At 50.1% G+C, this 14,256-nt stretch overlaps 2 protein-coding genes across 2 annotated transcripts in view; one reads left to right on the top strand and one right to left on the bottom strand.

Annotated features, from left to right (window-relative positions):
- Window positions 1-15: 15 nt before the first annotated feature.
- On the top strand, window positions 16-5,669 carry CIAO1 (cytosolic iron-sulfur assembly component 1). The gene is made up of 7 exons (XM_016219250.2): window positions 16-218; window positions 735-883; window positions 1,026-1,137; window positions 1,244-1,332; window positions 1,570-1,771; window positions 2,405-2,492; window positions 3,561-5,669. Exons 1-7 carry the CDS (start codon window positions 80-82, stop codon window positions 3,799-3,801), a joined length of 1,020 nt encoding a protein of 339 aa, XP_016074736.1. The 5' UTR covers window positions 16-79; the 3' UTR covers window positions 3,802-5,669.
- A 1,047-nt stretch (window positions 5,670-6,716) lies between these two features.
- The window catches only part of SNRNP200 (small nuclear ribonucleoprotein U5 subunit 200), a 28,693-nt gene continuing 21,153 nt past the window's right edge, over window positions 6,717-14,256 (bottom strand). The window contains exons 31-45 of the mRNA XM_016219242.2: window positions 13,855-14,082; window positions 13,343-13,534; window positions 13,074-13,252; window positions 12,700-12,851; window positions 11,815-11,923; window positions 10,916-11,024; window positions 10,006-10,195; window positions 9,758-9,922; window positions 9,446-9,567; window positions 9,091-9,234; window positions 8,813-8,989; window positions 8,390-8,550; window positions 8,209-8,290; window positions 6,967-7,059; window positions 6,717-6,873 (exon numbers count right to left, since the gene is read on the bottom strand). Of these exons, the coding sequence (XP_016074728.1) occupies window positions 6,730-6,873; window positions 6,967-7,059; window positions 8,209-8,290; window positions 8,390-8,550; window positions 8,813-8,989; window positions 9,091-9,234; window positions 9,446-9,567; window positions 9,758-9,922; window positions 10,006-10,195; window positions 10,916-11,024; window positions 11,815-11,923; window positions 12,700-12,851; window positions 13,074-13,252; window positions 13,343-13,534; window positions 13,855-14,082 (2,247 nt within the window). The 3' untranslated portion in view covers window positions 6,717-6,729. The remainder of the gene's footprint in view (window positions 6,874-6,966; window positions 7,060-8,208; window positions 8,291-8,389; window positions 8,551-8,812; window positions 8,990-9,090; window positions 9,235-9,445; window positions 9,568-9,757; window positions 9,923-10,005; window positions 10,196-10,915; window positions 11,025-11,814; window positions 11,924-12,699; window positions 12,852-13,073; window positions 13,253-13,342; window positions 13,535-13,854; window positions 14,083-14,256) is intronic.

Here is a 14,256-nt window from a genome sequence, read left to right on the forward strand (position 1 = left end):
TAGGGGTCGCGGCGACCTGCGCGGTGGGGTGGGCGGTGGGGACGCTCCCCCGTTCCTCCTGGTCCTGCGTCAGATCGCCATGAAGGACTCGCTGGTGCTGCTGGGCCGGGTCCCGGCGCACCCCGACTCGCGCTGCTGGTTCCTGGCCTGGAACCCCGCGGGAACCCTGCTGGCCTCGTGCGGGGGCGACCGCAGAGTCCGCATCTGGGGCACCGAGGGTAAGGCCCAGCTTGGGCGCGCGACCCCGCCGCCCGGGGTTCTGCGTGCGTGCGTGCAGTGCGGATGCAGGGCTAGGGGTGCGTCCAGGGAGAGGGAGGGAAGCCACCTCGAGATGGACTTGAGCTCCTCCAAAAAAGACTTTTTGGGCAAGTACTAGAAGCCAAAACGTCAGGAGACAGCCTGGAACTGTGGAGGAAATTGTGATAGCTGCTGAGGCAGGGAACTGATAAGAGAAGGGCAGTGGAAAGTAACCTGCAGAGTAATGTGCGACAACGGTGAAGTTTAAATTTTATCCCGAGGGCATTCGGGAGCCATTGACTATATTAAATTAGGACGGTCTTCAGATGATGCCTCTGGAGGAAGTAGGTCAGTTACTGCTTCCTAAAAGCATGTTATTAAATATGCCCATTGAGCTTGACCCTCAGTACTAGCCCCAATTATAAGACGGCAGTGATAGTGTTTCAGTGTCTTCTTATGCACCCAGCCCAAGTGCCTGTCCTGTTCTCTGCTTTTAGGTGACAGCTGGGTCTGCAAGTCTGTCCTTTCCGAAGGCCACCAGCGCACTGTGAGGAAGGTGGCCTGGTCCCCCTGCGGCAATTACCTGGCCTCTGCCAGCTTTGATGCTACCACTTGCATTTGGAAGAAGAATCAGGATGACTTTGAGGTAACCAGACTGGATGGGACCAGGATTCTTGCCCATTTGCTCCCCAGGGCCAGTTGAGGAACTTCTCAAGCCAGCCTGGGCCAGTGGGCTGTCCCGAGGGCTTAGCTGCCATTCGATTCCTGTCCCTTTTCCCTTCTCACAGTGTGTGACCACTCTGGAAGGCCATGAAAATGAAGTCAAGTCAGTGGCCTGGGCCCCATCTGGCAACCTCCTTGCTACCTGCAGCCGAGATAAGAGTGTGTGGGTCTGGGAAGGTGAGTCTAGGTCCCTCCAGGTGCAGGTAGGAGCCAGCAGACAGACAACCAGCTGTGTGACCCTGACAGGGTCATCTTGTGGGCTCCTTTCGTTTTCTTCCCACAGTTGATGAAGAAGATGAGTATGAATGTGTCAGTGTCCTCAATTCGCATACGCAGGATGTCAAGCATGTGGTCTGGCATCCAAGCCAGGAGGTAAGAGTCTGGCAAAGTATCTCAGTGGGAAGGAATTCTGGTCTGGAGGGTTGTGCCCAGCCCCCCTCTGCTCTTCAGCCTCAGCCTGGCTTTCAAAGAGATCACTATATCTGGCCAAAAGACATTAACTCCTGTTAGAAAGAAGCTACCTGGGACTGTCCTGGCCTAGCAGGGAGAGGTATTGGAACCACAAGCACTTCCTGGGCCAAAAGTGCTGTGTTTTTCCCATGTTTTCAGCTATTAGCCTCTGCCAGCTATGATGACACAGTGAAGCTTTACCGAGAGGAAGAAGATGACTGGGTATGCTGTGCCACCCTTGAGGGCCATGAATCCACCGTGTGGAGTTTGGCCTTTGATCCCAGTGGCCAGCGTCTGGCGTCTTGCAGTGATGACCGTACTGTGCGCATCTGGCGCCAGTATCTACCAGGCAATGAGCAAGGTGAGGGCCAGGCACAGAGCTAAGAAGACTCCTCTCCAGGAGTTTGACAGTCTACTCGGGCTGAGACACAGATAAAGCCCAGCAAACTGGGGTAGAAGGGGAGATGTGCCATGAGAGAGCACTGGGAGAATCAGGGAAGGCTACGTGGAAGAAGCCATTTCATCGGAACTTGAAAGGGTGTGCAGGATTTTAGCACAAGAAGAGAATTCTGGGTGAAAACAGAACAGCATGAGCAAAGGCATTAAAGATGGGAAAGCCTAGGTCTACACAAGGAGCAGTGATTCCTTTAGATGAAGTGGGGTTTATATAAAGGGTTTGGGGAGAAATAAGGTGGGTTGAGCTGGCTGGTGGGTGACCTTTAAAGGCAGGTTAACTAGTCAGACCTGGTCTGCAGCAAAAGTATTTTTTAAAAAACAAGACATTCTCAGAATTCTGCTGCAAAAATACCAGTCTGGCCACAGTATGTAAGGCAGATCAGTGAGGGTGGGGACAGAGGAGTGAAGATGAGGACTGGTGATTGAGGGTAGGGGTGAGCGAGGGCAAACTAGGATCTCCTCTGCAGTGAGGCATTTAGACCCCTGAGGTGCCTGGGACACAGGTGTGTCTTGGACTCAAAAGAAGTCTGTCATGCAGGGGTGGCTTGCAGCAGCTCTGACCCCAGCTGGAAATGTATCTGCACTTTGTCAGGCTTCCACTCCAGGACCATTTACGACATCGCTTGGTAAGATGACCATCTCCTTCCCCATCTCCATGCACCCCCCAAATTTGGAGACATTTTTGAGAAGCCAGACTGTGTGCTGCTCTCCACCCCTTTTGAGAGTGCACAGGAATCGAGAGCAGCACCTTCATCTCTTAAGAGCTGGCTGGCCCCGGTTCACAGGAGTCTGGAACAGACCCAGGGCAGCACCAGCCTTTGGGGGGAGGGGGGAGGTCACACAGCATCCTGCCATCTAGAAATATTCATTAATGAAGCTGGATTCGTGGCTGGGGTTTTTTGTTCTGGGTTTTTTGGTTGGTTGGTTTTTGTTAGTTTGTTTTCAAATATGTTTTTATTGATTTAAAAGAGAGAGGAAGAGAGAGATCGAAACATCAATGAGGGAGAAAGATCAATCAGCTGTCTCCTGCACACCCCATACTGGGGATCGATCCCACAACCTGGGCATGTGCCCTGACAGGGAATCAAACTGGCAACCTCTTGGTGCATGGGTTGCTCAACCACTGAGCCACACAGGCCAGGCATAGCTGGGTTTTTTATGATTTAGTGTCACTGACTCTACCCTTGTGGAGTCTAGAAAAGCCATACTGTTCGTATAGGAGAGTCGGTCAAGGGGCAGTTCTGGCCCAAAGAGTCTATCCCTAGGAAATAACCCTGAACAATGAAAAAAGTTGGTATGCCTCTAAGCTTTACTTACATTGGCAAGCATTTGGGAATAACAAGAACTAAGTGGTAAAATTCAGTGGCCTGTTAACATCACTTTTAAAAAATGATTAAGCAGACTTCATGACAATGGAAATAGCTTATGCTAAGTGACAGAAGTGTAATTCAGAATCTTAGGTAATTTTTTAGGTTAATTATATTGGGGTAAATCTGGAGGGCAGCACTTGAATGCTTAGGGGATGATGCCTGTGGCTGTATATTAGTTAGGGGAGCTCCTCAATAAGAGATGCTAGCTGAAACCTGAAGTTTGGGAAGAAAGCCAGCGGGGGACTAGAAGCAATAACTTCTAATTCGCCGGGCTGGGGAGGGAGGAGCCACCAGCATATGCACTGATGCACGCATTCCTCCCAGGTGCTCACTGACAGGGGCCCTGGCTACGGCTTGTGGGGACGATGCCATCCGAGTGTTTGAGGAGGACCCTGGCGCGGATCCGCAGCAGCCCACCTTCTCCCTGACAGCCCATTTGCCTCAGGCCCACTCCCAGGATGTCAACTGTGTGGCCTGGAACCCCAAGGAGCGGGGGCTCCTGGCCTCCTGCAGTGACGATGGGGAGGTGGCCTTCTGGAAGTATCAGCGGCCTGAAGGCCTCTGAGCCACCTCAACTTTATACGGAATCGTGGTTCCCCCCAAAATGTCCTAAGACTTTTCTAGCTCTAGAGGAACTGGAGGAGCAGCCTGGCTTTCGTTCCATTTGGCTCTTTTCCTCTCCGACCTGGATGGATGTGCAGGGCCACGAACCACTCACTTTCCCTTGTTGACATGGGGCCCTTGGTGAAAAACTATGAAGAGCAATACCTTGGTTATGCCACAGGTTTTGCTTCCCTTCAGGGTGCAGAGTTAAAAGTTTGGGGGGGGTGTACTACTTACAGTCACTATGTGTATGTGCAGGAGACATGTATCTCAGACCTTTCTGAAATTGTAAGCCTTATAGAAATAATCCGTCTGAGTCCCAAGTCCTGTTTATGTTATTAGGACATTCACAATTTAAAACATTTCCATGGTGAGGCCTTTTCTGAAATAGGTCCTGCCTTCCTGATTTCTGGCAAAGTCCTTGCGTATAAGACATTCGATCGGTTGAAGATTTCCTAATGTAGGCTAGTTTAGAGTAAGAGACACCTCTCCTTTCCCTTAGAAACCCTCGTGTATCTTCTGTGCCTGCAGGGAATGCCAAAAAATAGGGAAGGGTGTGAACCCTAAAAGGGAAAGTTGTTACTGTCCATAGGCTATACATTCTCAATGGGGCTGAAAATTCATCCGTCGAGGGGGACAGAAAAATTACTTAGAGACAGTAATTTCTGGCTCTCTAAGGGACTGCAGTACACAATACACAGTGTATCTGTGGTATTAAATTTTCATCGAGAAGGCAAGTAGGAAAAATGTCTTATCCAGCTCCTTAGGGGAATGATAATGAAAAAAAGGTGGCAAATCAGTGCCATGGGCGATCATTCCTGCCATCTCACTCAAGTTGTCACTTCCAAAGGGGTTTTGGCTTGAGGACTGCCCCAAAGCTACAGCCTTCATTAATTTGTTACCCCACAAAAATCATGACACAGACTGAAGAGACAGCTGGGGCAGTACCAACCCGAGCACCTGGGGATTGGGTCTAAGAGGTCAGCTGTTGCCATGTGGGCAGGAACCGTGGCAGTGGCACCAGCTAGTAGTTGTAGTCTTCACTGCCTTGCTCTCAGAGTAGTGTTGCCAGCTTCACTTAGAAATGTCCTTCAAAAACAAATACAAATTGCCTAAAATCTTGACCTTTGGGAACGCTGCCACGTTGTGACTGGCAGCATGCAGAAGCAAAGGTGTAGCTGAGTGAGCTCTGTACCACTTTTACTTGAAAGAAGTAGCAAATTGTGGTAGTGAAACTTGGCTACTTGACAGATAATTTCTAGGAAATGAATGAGCCTTTCACTTCAAGGGCAACTGATAGCATTGCCAGTGTTCCAGCTTTCAAGCAAAAATTGGAATTTTGGAAAGCTCGACATCTTCCTAGTACTTACCCTCTTCTGATGAGATTGGTGATACTAACCAGTGATTTGTATGATGAATTATGTTGACATTTGGAAGATCTGCATGATTCAGTGAATCAGCATTTTCCAAATGAGTATTATGTGATGTTACAGAATCATTCGTGGGTAAGAGATATCCATGGATCTTAATGTAACAGAACAGGAAGCTCATTGATAGGTTTCAGATTTCACATTGCACTTAAGAAACTATCACTTGTGGAGTCTCGCTATAGCATTGAATAGCCACAATTTCCTGAAATGGCTAAAAACTCCCTTTCCAACTGCTTATGTGTGTGAAGTCGGCTTTACTTCAATTGTAGAAGCAACTACAAGAACCCCTGTCTTAAGTCAGACAGGAATGAGATTGTACAAACATCACAGGCTACTCGTCTCCCTGAATTTGCTTTGGAAATAATGTTTTATAAAAAGTCAATTAAGTTATTAATTTTAATGCATTGTTTTTATTTTTCTTACGTTTTTATTGATTTTAGAGAAAGAGGGAGAGAAACACTGATCGGTTGCCTCCCTTATGCACCCTGACCAGGGACCGAACCCACAACCTGGGCTTGTGCCCTGACCCAGAATCGACTGCCAACCCTTCAGTGCATGGGACAACACTCAACCAACTGAGCCATGCCAACCAGGGCTGTTTTCAATACAGTAAATACCAATGGGTAACAATCTCTTTGGGGTTCTTAATTTTTATAGTGTAAAGGGTTCCTAAGACCAAATCATTTGAAAACTACTGACCTAAGGAAATGACCCTTGAGAATCTCCTTCCAATTTTATGCAGTTATTCCTAAAGAACACAAGGCAAGAATCTGAAGTGGAAGATTTACAGGTCTGGATCACAGTACCAGTGTACCAAGCCTGGGCCACGCCCAGCTGGTACATTTCATCCCTCCTGGGGGGGGCAGGTGGGGGGGACTACAGATCTTGAGAAATTTCTAGCCTGTGATCTGTCTTTGCAGCTCAGTGTTAGTTCCTGCAGTGGTGGTAATGCCTGGGTAATGAGGTGGGAGGCCAGGTATACTGACTGAAAGGGAAGCTACCTAACCCCTCCTCCGCACTAGCTGAAATGGCGGCCTGTGACAGCCCAAAGAACAGCTTTGTCCTCCCAAAGTGTTCCTTCTAAGCAAGTTCATTGGTTAAAAAAAGAAATCTTTTTTACCATGGACCTTAGGTTAGAAAAGGGAAACAATCTGAAATCACCAGAAACAAATGGTTTCTCCAACTTCTTTTATTAGAATGTCTGACTAATCAACTACCAAAAAACATGCCTAAAAATGCTGTACAGTTTTTGCTTGACAGCTACACAACACCTACAGACATTGGTCCAAAGCTTGGATGGCAAGGTGGCAAGAGGGAAACAGTGGAGGCAGGCTGGAACAGCACCTGCACTGACTGGCAGTTCTGTTCTCCCTGCCAGCAGACCTGGTCACAACTGTGACCCACACAACTCTGCAAGTTCCTAACTCAGGTTCAGCTCTTCTATGCAAAGGCCTCTGCACTCAATCCGAGTCGCTGTCTGTCTCAGCTTCTTTCACGTCCACACTGAATTTGTATTCCTGGTCACATCCCATGTACGCGTCACTCATGAAGTACAGGGTGTAGTTGTGGGCTCCAGTGGCCGGGGCCACAAAGTCAAGCTTCACCTAGAGAGAGCAGGCAGGAATCAGGGTGAGGACACAGGAAGAGTGCGCCTGCCTGCCCGTCTCAGAACAAATGCTGGGCCAGTGGACACTCACCTTGGCCTTCTGCTGCAGGGTCAGCCTCTTGATGGAGATGAGGCTATTGGACTTGGCATCTCCGATCACCACCCACCAGCCCTCTTCACGTTTCTGCAGTGACCAAAAGCCAAGATTTTCAGCACATAAAACTTGACAGCCATATGAGACCATGAGAATGGTTACCAAAAACACACATAAACCAGAAAGCTTTCTAAAATTTCCTCCTGAAATAAAATTTGATAAAACTAAGATTTTGAAACTGTTACAGGGTATCTCAAACTCAATGGACTCATTTTTTCATTCTGGCTTATTTACTTCTTATCCCAAAGTACCTCTTCATTCAGTATTTGCCCCTGCACCCAAGATTCCACTATTAGAGATCTAGACTCTGGCCTGGCAGCTCTGAGTTCTTCAGACACCCTTTTAAGGCACATATGCCAAACTGAACCATAAATGTGGAGAGGACCCTGCCCGAGGAGAGGATCTGAAGTGGGCCTTGCCTCTGTCAAGAAACCTGCTGGCCACCCCACTGTGAGAAAGCCCAAGAATTGCAGATCCAAGCATCATTCTTCAAAGCATATTAAACCAGTTTGGCCCAGGCCAACGTGGCTCAGTGGTTGGAGCGTCAGCCCATGCATGGGAGGGCACATACCTGGGAAGCAGGTCTGATCCCGGCACCCCAGATCAGGGTGTGTGTGTGGGATGCAACCAATCGATGTGGCTATCACACCGATGTTCCTCTCTCGCGCCTCTCTTTTCCCCTGCCCTTCCCTTCCACACTCTAAAATCAATGGAAAAAATATTCTCACTCCTTGGGTGAGGATTAAAAAAAATAGAACAGTTTGTAAGATTAAACTTAGCGCATTTGGTCTCTGCTTTCAACCTTCAATTACTCTCCCATATAAGGGGTCAATTTCCTTTCTGGTGCTAAGAACCCAGCAACTGGAAGCACAGTACGTGGCAGTGAGAAAGAAGAGAGAAGAAACACCTAGAAAAGCCCAACTGTCCTGGAGCCATTTAATTTAAGGCTAAAGACGTGTTTTTAACAGTCACAGACTGACAATACCATTCAACTGGTATTTTTAACAATGACCATTTAAACTTTTAAGGCAAAAAAAAAATATCAATGGCCCCAAGACTATCTCAGTCTGTAAATCATGACTTCATTATTACTCTAAACTTCCCTCCCCGGTGACACAGCACCCTTCTACTCTGCCTCTACCAATGGACAAAAGGCTTCCAGCAGACACCAGAACATACCTGTGGGAAGAGAGGTGCAATCACAGGACCTGTGACTTCCTCCTCTCGCTCCAGCTGTACCAGCACCACAACAGGACCTCCACTGGTGGGGAGAAAAGCCGGGCAGCACATCAGCACCGGGGCAGTGGGGTGAGCACACGAGCAGGGACCCCAGGGCAGGGACCTGGCCCCTCTGGCTCACCTGCGGATGCCGTCCTTATCCACCACTTCGTATGACAGCTCAATGTTAGGGTAGCGGTTACAGAAGCGGGCCACGTCTGCCATCTGGCCGTCGGAGAGCTGAAGCAGCGCATTTCGCTCTTCATCCTCCATCTCCATGATGTCAAAAACACTCTCCACGCCCTGCAGAGGAGAGGACACACACTAGCACAAAGGACACGGCTCCAAGTGGCTGCTAATGTCCACCCTACACGGCCGTACATTTAAAGACATGGCTTCAGACAGAATACGGCCACAGTTGTCAGGCTCTCTAAATCTCAGTGTACAGCACCTTAGGGGAACGAGACAGAACTAGAGGTCTCCCCTCCTGTGACTCACCCCCCACCCCCACCCCAAGTCCAGGACACTCAGCTCTCAGGCTCAGCCAGGTCTGGAGCCAGCTGACCTTGTCTGTGCAACGTTTGATGTGCTCTGAGGTGAAGTGTGGCAGCTGCTTCAGGTATGAGTCCTTGGACCACATGGCCTGGGTGACCATCTGGGCCAGTTCCATGGCTGCCAGAGCAGGACTGAGCCACCCATTGCTGGAGAGGACATCCACACAGGCCTGTATGAGCCGGATCGCCTGAGTGGGGTAGGAGCATGAGAGCAGGTGAGGCTGGAACTGTTACTTCGCAGGCCCCCACAGGCCCTCCCGACCACACCCACACTGCGCTCATACTCTACCTTGCTAAGGATCTCCTCGGTATCTGACTGCAGCTCAGCACTCAGCTGCATGCGGGACAGGTGAGCCTGCAGGAGCAGGTTGGTCTTGACGTGTGGGTCATTGAACTTAGGGTTGTTCAGCTTGTGCGGGACCTTCTGAGCCAACTGGAAAGCACAAAAAAAACAGGTGATAAACAGGTGACCCAGCCTAAGACCAGCTCTTGGGCCAAGGCATCATCCATCCCAGGCTCACAACCCTTCAAAACTCAGAGCGGGGTGGGGGTGGGTGATGGGGGCATGCAGGGATTTTCCTGTGGTGACAGATCCATGCGCTCTGGGCGCACAGGCCATTCTCCTGAAGCCAAAGTGTCCTCACCTGCCGCAGAAGGTTGTCCTCGTGGTGCCGGATGGGAATATTCTCATACTCGGCCGCATTGGAGATGATTTCGATGAGCCCCCGCACCTTAGTCTTGGCATTCAAGGACATGCTGAAGAGCTCTGACAAACACAAGATTTGGGAGGAGTCAAAAGCAGCAGAAAGGAGCAAGGAGGAGTTAACAGCCTGGGCACCCCCGCCCCCTGCAGTACATCCCACTACCAGACTCAGGTACTAGAAACCCGTTATCTCCAATAGCTGCACCCCTTTGGAGCGGGGCTCCCTGGGCAGCAGCCCTTGCCGGCCCCTCACCAATGGTGGTGTAGTTGATGTAGTAGTAGGCAGCAATCATGCCCAGGTTGAGGGGCGCCACGTCCATCTCGTCCTCTATGCTGATGCACTTGGACTGCTCCAGGTCACTCAGGGTCTGCTCCACCAGCTCTGACAGGTGGTCAGACAGGTGACGGTGGGAGATGCCTGTGAAGGAGAGTGACTAGTGAGGAGACGCAGGGAGACGGCCAGCAAGAGCTGAGAAAACCATAAAAGGATGGTCTTCTGACCCTGCAGGTTGTAGTAGTTGGGGTTCTGTGTCATGCGGCGGTACAGAAAGGTCCAGGTGAGGTAGTCCACAGCATCCTGCTTGTTCTCAATGGTCTTGGTGACAATCTCAGCGTTGAAGTGGTCATGCATGCAGTGGTCCAGGTGAGACTCTACTGGCAAGGGCTCATATAAAAACTTCTTGAAGAAATCCTGTGGGTTGGGGAGGGGAGACAGTACTAGTCAATGACACCATAGTCACAAAGAAGGGCCAAGGGCAATCATTAGGAGATGGCCTTGTGTGACAGACACAACTAACACCAAAGTGGAGGAAAGCAGCTACAAACAAGTGAGCTGGGTCTGCATGGGGAATGCTGAAGGTGTGCCTATGCCCACTGGCTTCACCGTTATTTTCACTGTGGGGATAGGGATACACAGAGTCATTTGCCGTGGGCTGAGCAGCACAGGGAAGATGGAACCAGCCAGAGGATGAAGACCTCAGCACACGGACACGGCAACAACAGCAACAAAAACAAAAGGCTCCCGGCCAGGCATGGCTCAGGGGTTGAGCATCAACCTAGGATCCAGGAGATTGAGGTTCTATTCCTGATCAGGGCACATGCCTGGGTTGTAGGCTCGATCCCCAGTAGGGGGCGTGCAGGAGGCAGCTGGTCAATGATTCTTTGTCATCATTGATGTTTCTCTCTCTCTCTCTCTTTCCCCCTCTCCCCTCCTCTCTCTGAAATCAATAAAGATATATTTAAAAAAAAAAAAAAAGGCTATAAAATTCCCTGGAGCTGAAAAGCTTTTTACAAAGCAATGTGGAGAATATAAGCAGCAGATGACAGAAAGAATACTAAAACCACCACAGAGAAATGCAAGACCGTGTTCTGAGGCCCAGCATGTCCAGATGGCGCTGAGGCCAGCACTGACCTTTTTGGAGCCCTGGCACATGATGACACAGCGCCCCTCATCGTCCTGCAGGGGCCGGTTGGCATGCCCCACCATCTGAAGCACGTCATAGATGGGGTAGTCCACGTACCTGGTGACAGAAGTGAAAGAGGCAGAGTGCATCAACTCAGAGACCTCACAGGATGCTGTGCCTCCAACTGTTAGAACAAAATGCAAACGAAGGAGATACAGGCACATCGCAGCGAACTCCAGGTCTGTGTGTTTTTGCGCTGAGACTCTAGTTTCACTTGCTGATCTCTATGTCACTGCAGTTTTCAAGTTTAAGAGTTGTGACTTTGTTATTCAGGGTCCTTGATTCAAGCTACAAACCCACCTAATGGCAAAAGTAACTCCCTAATAAAAAAATCACATGTGTAAATCAAGCTGCCCAAACTTAACAACTATGTATTTCATAAGTTATCAAGTTACCTGACTTAAACCAAACCTACAAGTAGGTTCAGACATTAAAAATAAAACTCATTTCATAAATAATCTGCATTTCAGGGAAAATTGTTGAGTTAAATCATTTGAGCTTTTCCTGAGAAAACCCAATCTTCTACTTCCTGCCACCCCAAGAGAGTGTGACCTGGACCAACTCACTTTCCCGATCTACAAAACAACAAGCTAACTACATAATTCCTAAGGTTCCTCTGGCTCAATCCCTGTTTCTCCACTTACTGAAACTCTAGAGGACAACTATAAAACCAATGTGAGTCTAGGTCCTGAAACTGAAACTCCCCTCAAAACCAGGCTGAGCTGGAACTCAGCTGGCTGTTGGTTACCCGAACACCTTTGCTCAGTAACAGCTAGTGTCTGGATTTGCAGGTATTGTGTCCATCTTAGGAATGGCTCCCCTTAGCGCAGAGCGCAGCTGGACTCACGCATGGATCTTGCCATTGTAGTACTGGGTGTCCATTATGATCACCAGGTGGGCGGCCACGCTCATGCCCCAGCAGAGACTCCGAGAAGCTACCACCACCTGGATGGCCCCTGAGCAGCAGAGGGAAGAAGACAACTAAGTGCAGGGCTCCCTGGCTGAGGCAGGGTTTACTGCCTCCTGATCCTGAGCAGGCAGGGTTTATCTATTTCAGAACCCAGCAAAGCTTACTGGGAACAAGATCTGATATGACTAAGAGGGCGAACACAGTGCTATAAGAGGTGGCTCCATGCCAGTGTCACCTGTTTGGGGGACTATCCTAGAGGCAAGGATGTAACCCTAGAACAAAATTCCCAGCCCAGGGAAAGCTAGGCTTAGATGCCTGCCAGATAGACTGGCCCTGCTCGCTGGAAAGTACCAACTCCACCATGGCTGGCTCAAACTGAGCTCTCTGAGTGTGCCCCAAAGCAGACAGACCCAAGGGTCTCAAGCTGATAGGAAGTGATTCTAGTAGGACCATCTCCATTGCAGCTCCACCACTGCCAAAATGTAATACCATTTACATATCTCTGAGGTCTAACAACCTTGGCAAGTCTGATTTCCATGGAAAACCAGGTACAGAGGCTGAAGGTGCTGGTCTAGAAACCAGGCTCTGAAACGACACAGCCCTGCATGTCCACTTGCTTTCCCTCTAGCAAGTAGGGATAACATCTGTCCCACCAACATGCTGAGCACTGGGGAAATGGCAAGAGATAACAGATTCAATAATCAGTGGAGTACTTTAAAATGTCTAGTGTGCTGAAGAGCTAGCAGCACCCCCTGCAGTTGAAAGCACACCACCTGCGGTACCCCCGCAAAAATAATCTCACTCTTGCACAAGACTTTTCACCTGAGCTGAAGAGCTGCTCCACCAGGCGGCGCTCCATGGGGCTGAGACCCTCGTGCAGGTAGCCCACCCCATTTAACAGTGTTTCCTTGAGCGTGCTGTCACTCAGTTTCTCCAGGTACGGGATCAGATCCTTCTCGGTGCAGTGTAAGAACCTGGGCGGCACAGGCACTGACTCAGCTCAGAGAGGTTCTGGCCCCACAAACACCCTCCAAAAGTGCAGTCGTTCAGCCCCTAGCCAGAGGGGCTAATCCCACCCTCATAAACAAACCACCCTTCAGGGTGGGCCAAGCACACTTAACCCAACTCCCCTCAGTCCCACCCACAGAAGCCAGACCAGACAAGATGAAGTGGACAGAGCCTGGCCCCTCCCCTACCTCTGCCGCTGGATGTCCGCAGCACATGTGGTGAGGATGTCAATTGCAGTGAGGCGGGTCTGCTTGCGTGACGGCACAAAAACGATGACAGGCTTCTTGGGCGAGTGCTTGGTGATAGCATGATACACAGGCTTGGCCATAGACAGCAGGCGAGTCTGTGTGTGGCTGATGTTGAAGCCCTGGGGACCATGGAAAAGAAGAGAGACACAGGTTACAAGACCTGGTACTCTGGACAGGAGGCCACAAGGAGTGGGAAGTGCAGGTCCTACCTGAATGTGCAGCTCCAAGGGCACGGGGCGCACGTTTGGGTGGAAGTTGAAAGTAGACGTGGCACTGCACCCCAGCCAGTGGGCCACATCCTTAGCATTTGAGAGTGAGGAGCTAAGTGCCACAATGCGAATGGGCCGCTCAATCTGGGAGGAGATATAGCGCATCCGGGAGCAGATCACTTCCAAGACAGGCTGGGAGAGAGGGACAGAGGGAGGGAGAGTCACCACAGGTCCAGGCGCCACCCTTGGCCCTGAGTTACCCTTCGTGTAAAGCCCAACGCCCTTGAAATGATCTCCTAGTTCCCCCTCTAATTAGGGATCCCATCTCTTTCACAGCAGCCAATCTCCACTACGAGAACCACAAAAAGTGTTAACACCATCCCTTTGGAATAAGGTGACAAGGAGAGTCCTCCTGGGAAAATGCCCTAGTCCCTGGCCTCAGACTCAAACATGAGGCCCAATGCCAAGGTCACTTGGCCAGTCCCCTTCTGTGCTGCAAGGTCAGGCCATACCCCATTCTCGCCCCCGATGAGGTGGACCTCATCCACCACGAAGAGGTTGATATTCTGGACGTTCTTGCGCTGCTTCCAGCGCCGGGAGAGGATGTCCCACTTCTCGGGGGTGCTGATGATGATGTTGCCTTTGCCCAGAAGCTTTAGGTCCGTGCTGGTCTCGCCTGTCAAGAGCACCACCTTCTTGCTGAGCCTGTCCTGGAACTTCTCGTACCAGTCCATGTACACCTGGCAGGCAGGAAGAGGGAGGGAGGAAGTGTGAGGCCAGGTCTGGCAACGTTTCCTTTATTATGAGAAAAAGCCGAGAAGACAAAGGGAGAGACCTGTTGCTCTGAAGCTCTTCAGCTACTTTATAACCCACACCAACCTTTAAGCAATGGGAAGCTTCTCATAAACTTCCCA

Source organism: Miniopterus natalensis, chromosome 13 (assembly GCF_054644295.1).
Source record: "Miniopterus natalensis isolate mMinNat1 chromosome 13, mMinNat1.hap1, whole genome shotgun sequence".
NCBI lineage: Eukaryota > Metazoa > Chordata > Mammalia > Chiroptera > Miniopteridae > Miniopterus > Miniopterus natalensis.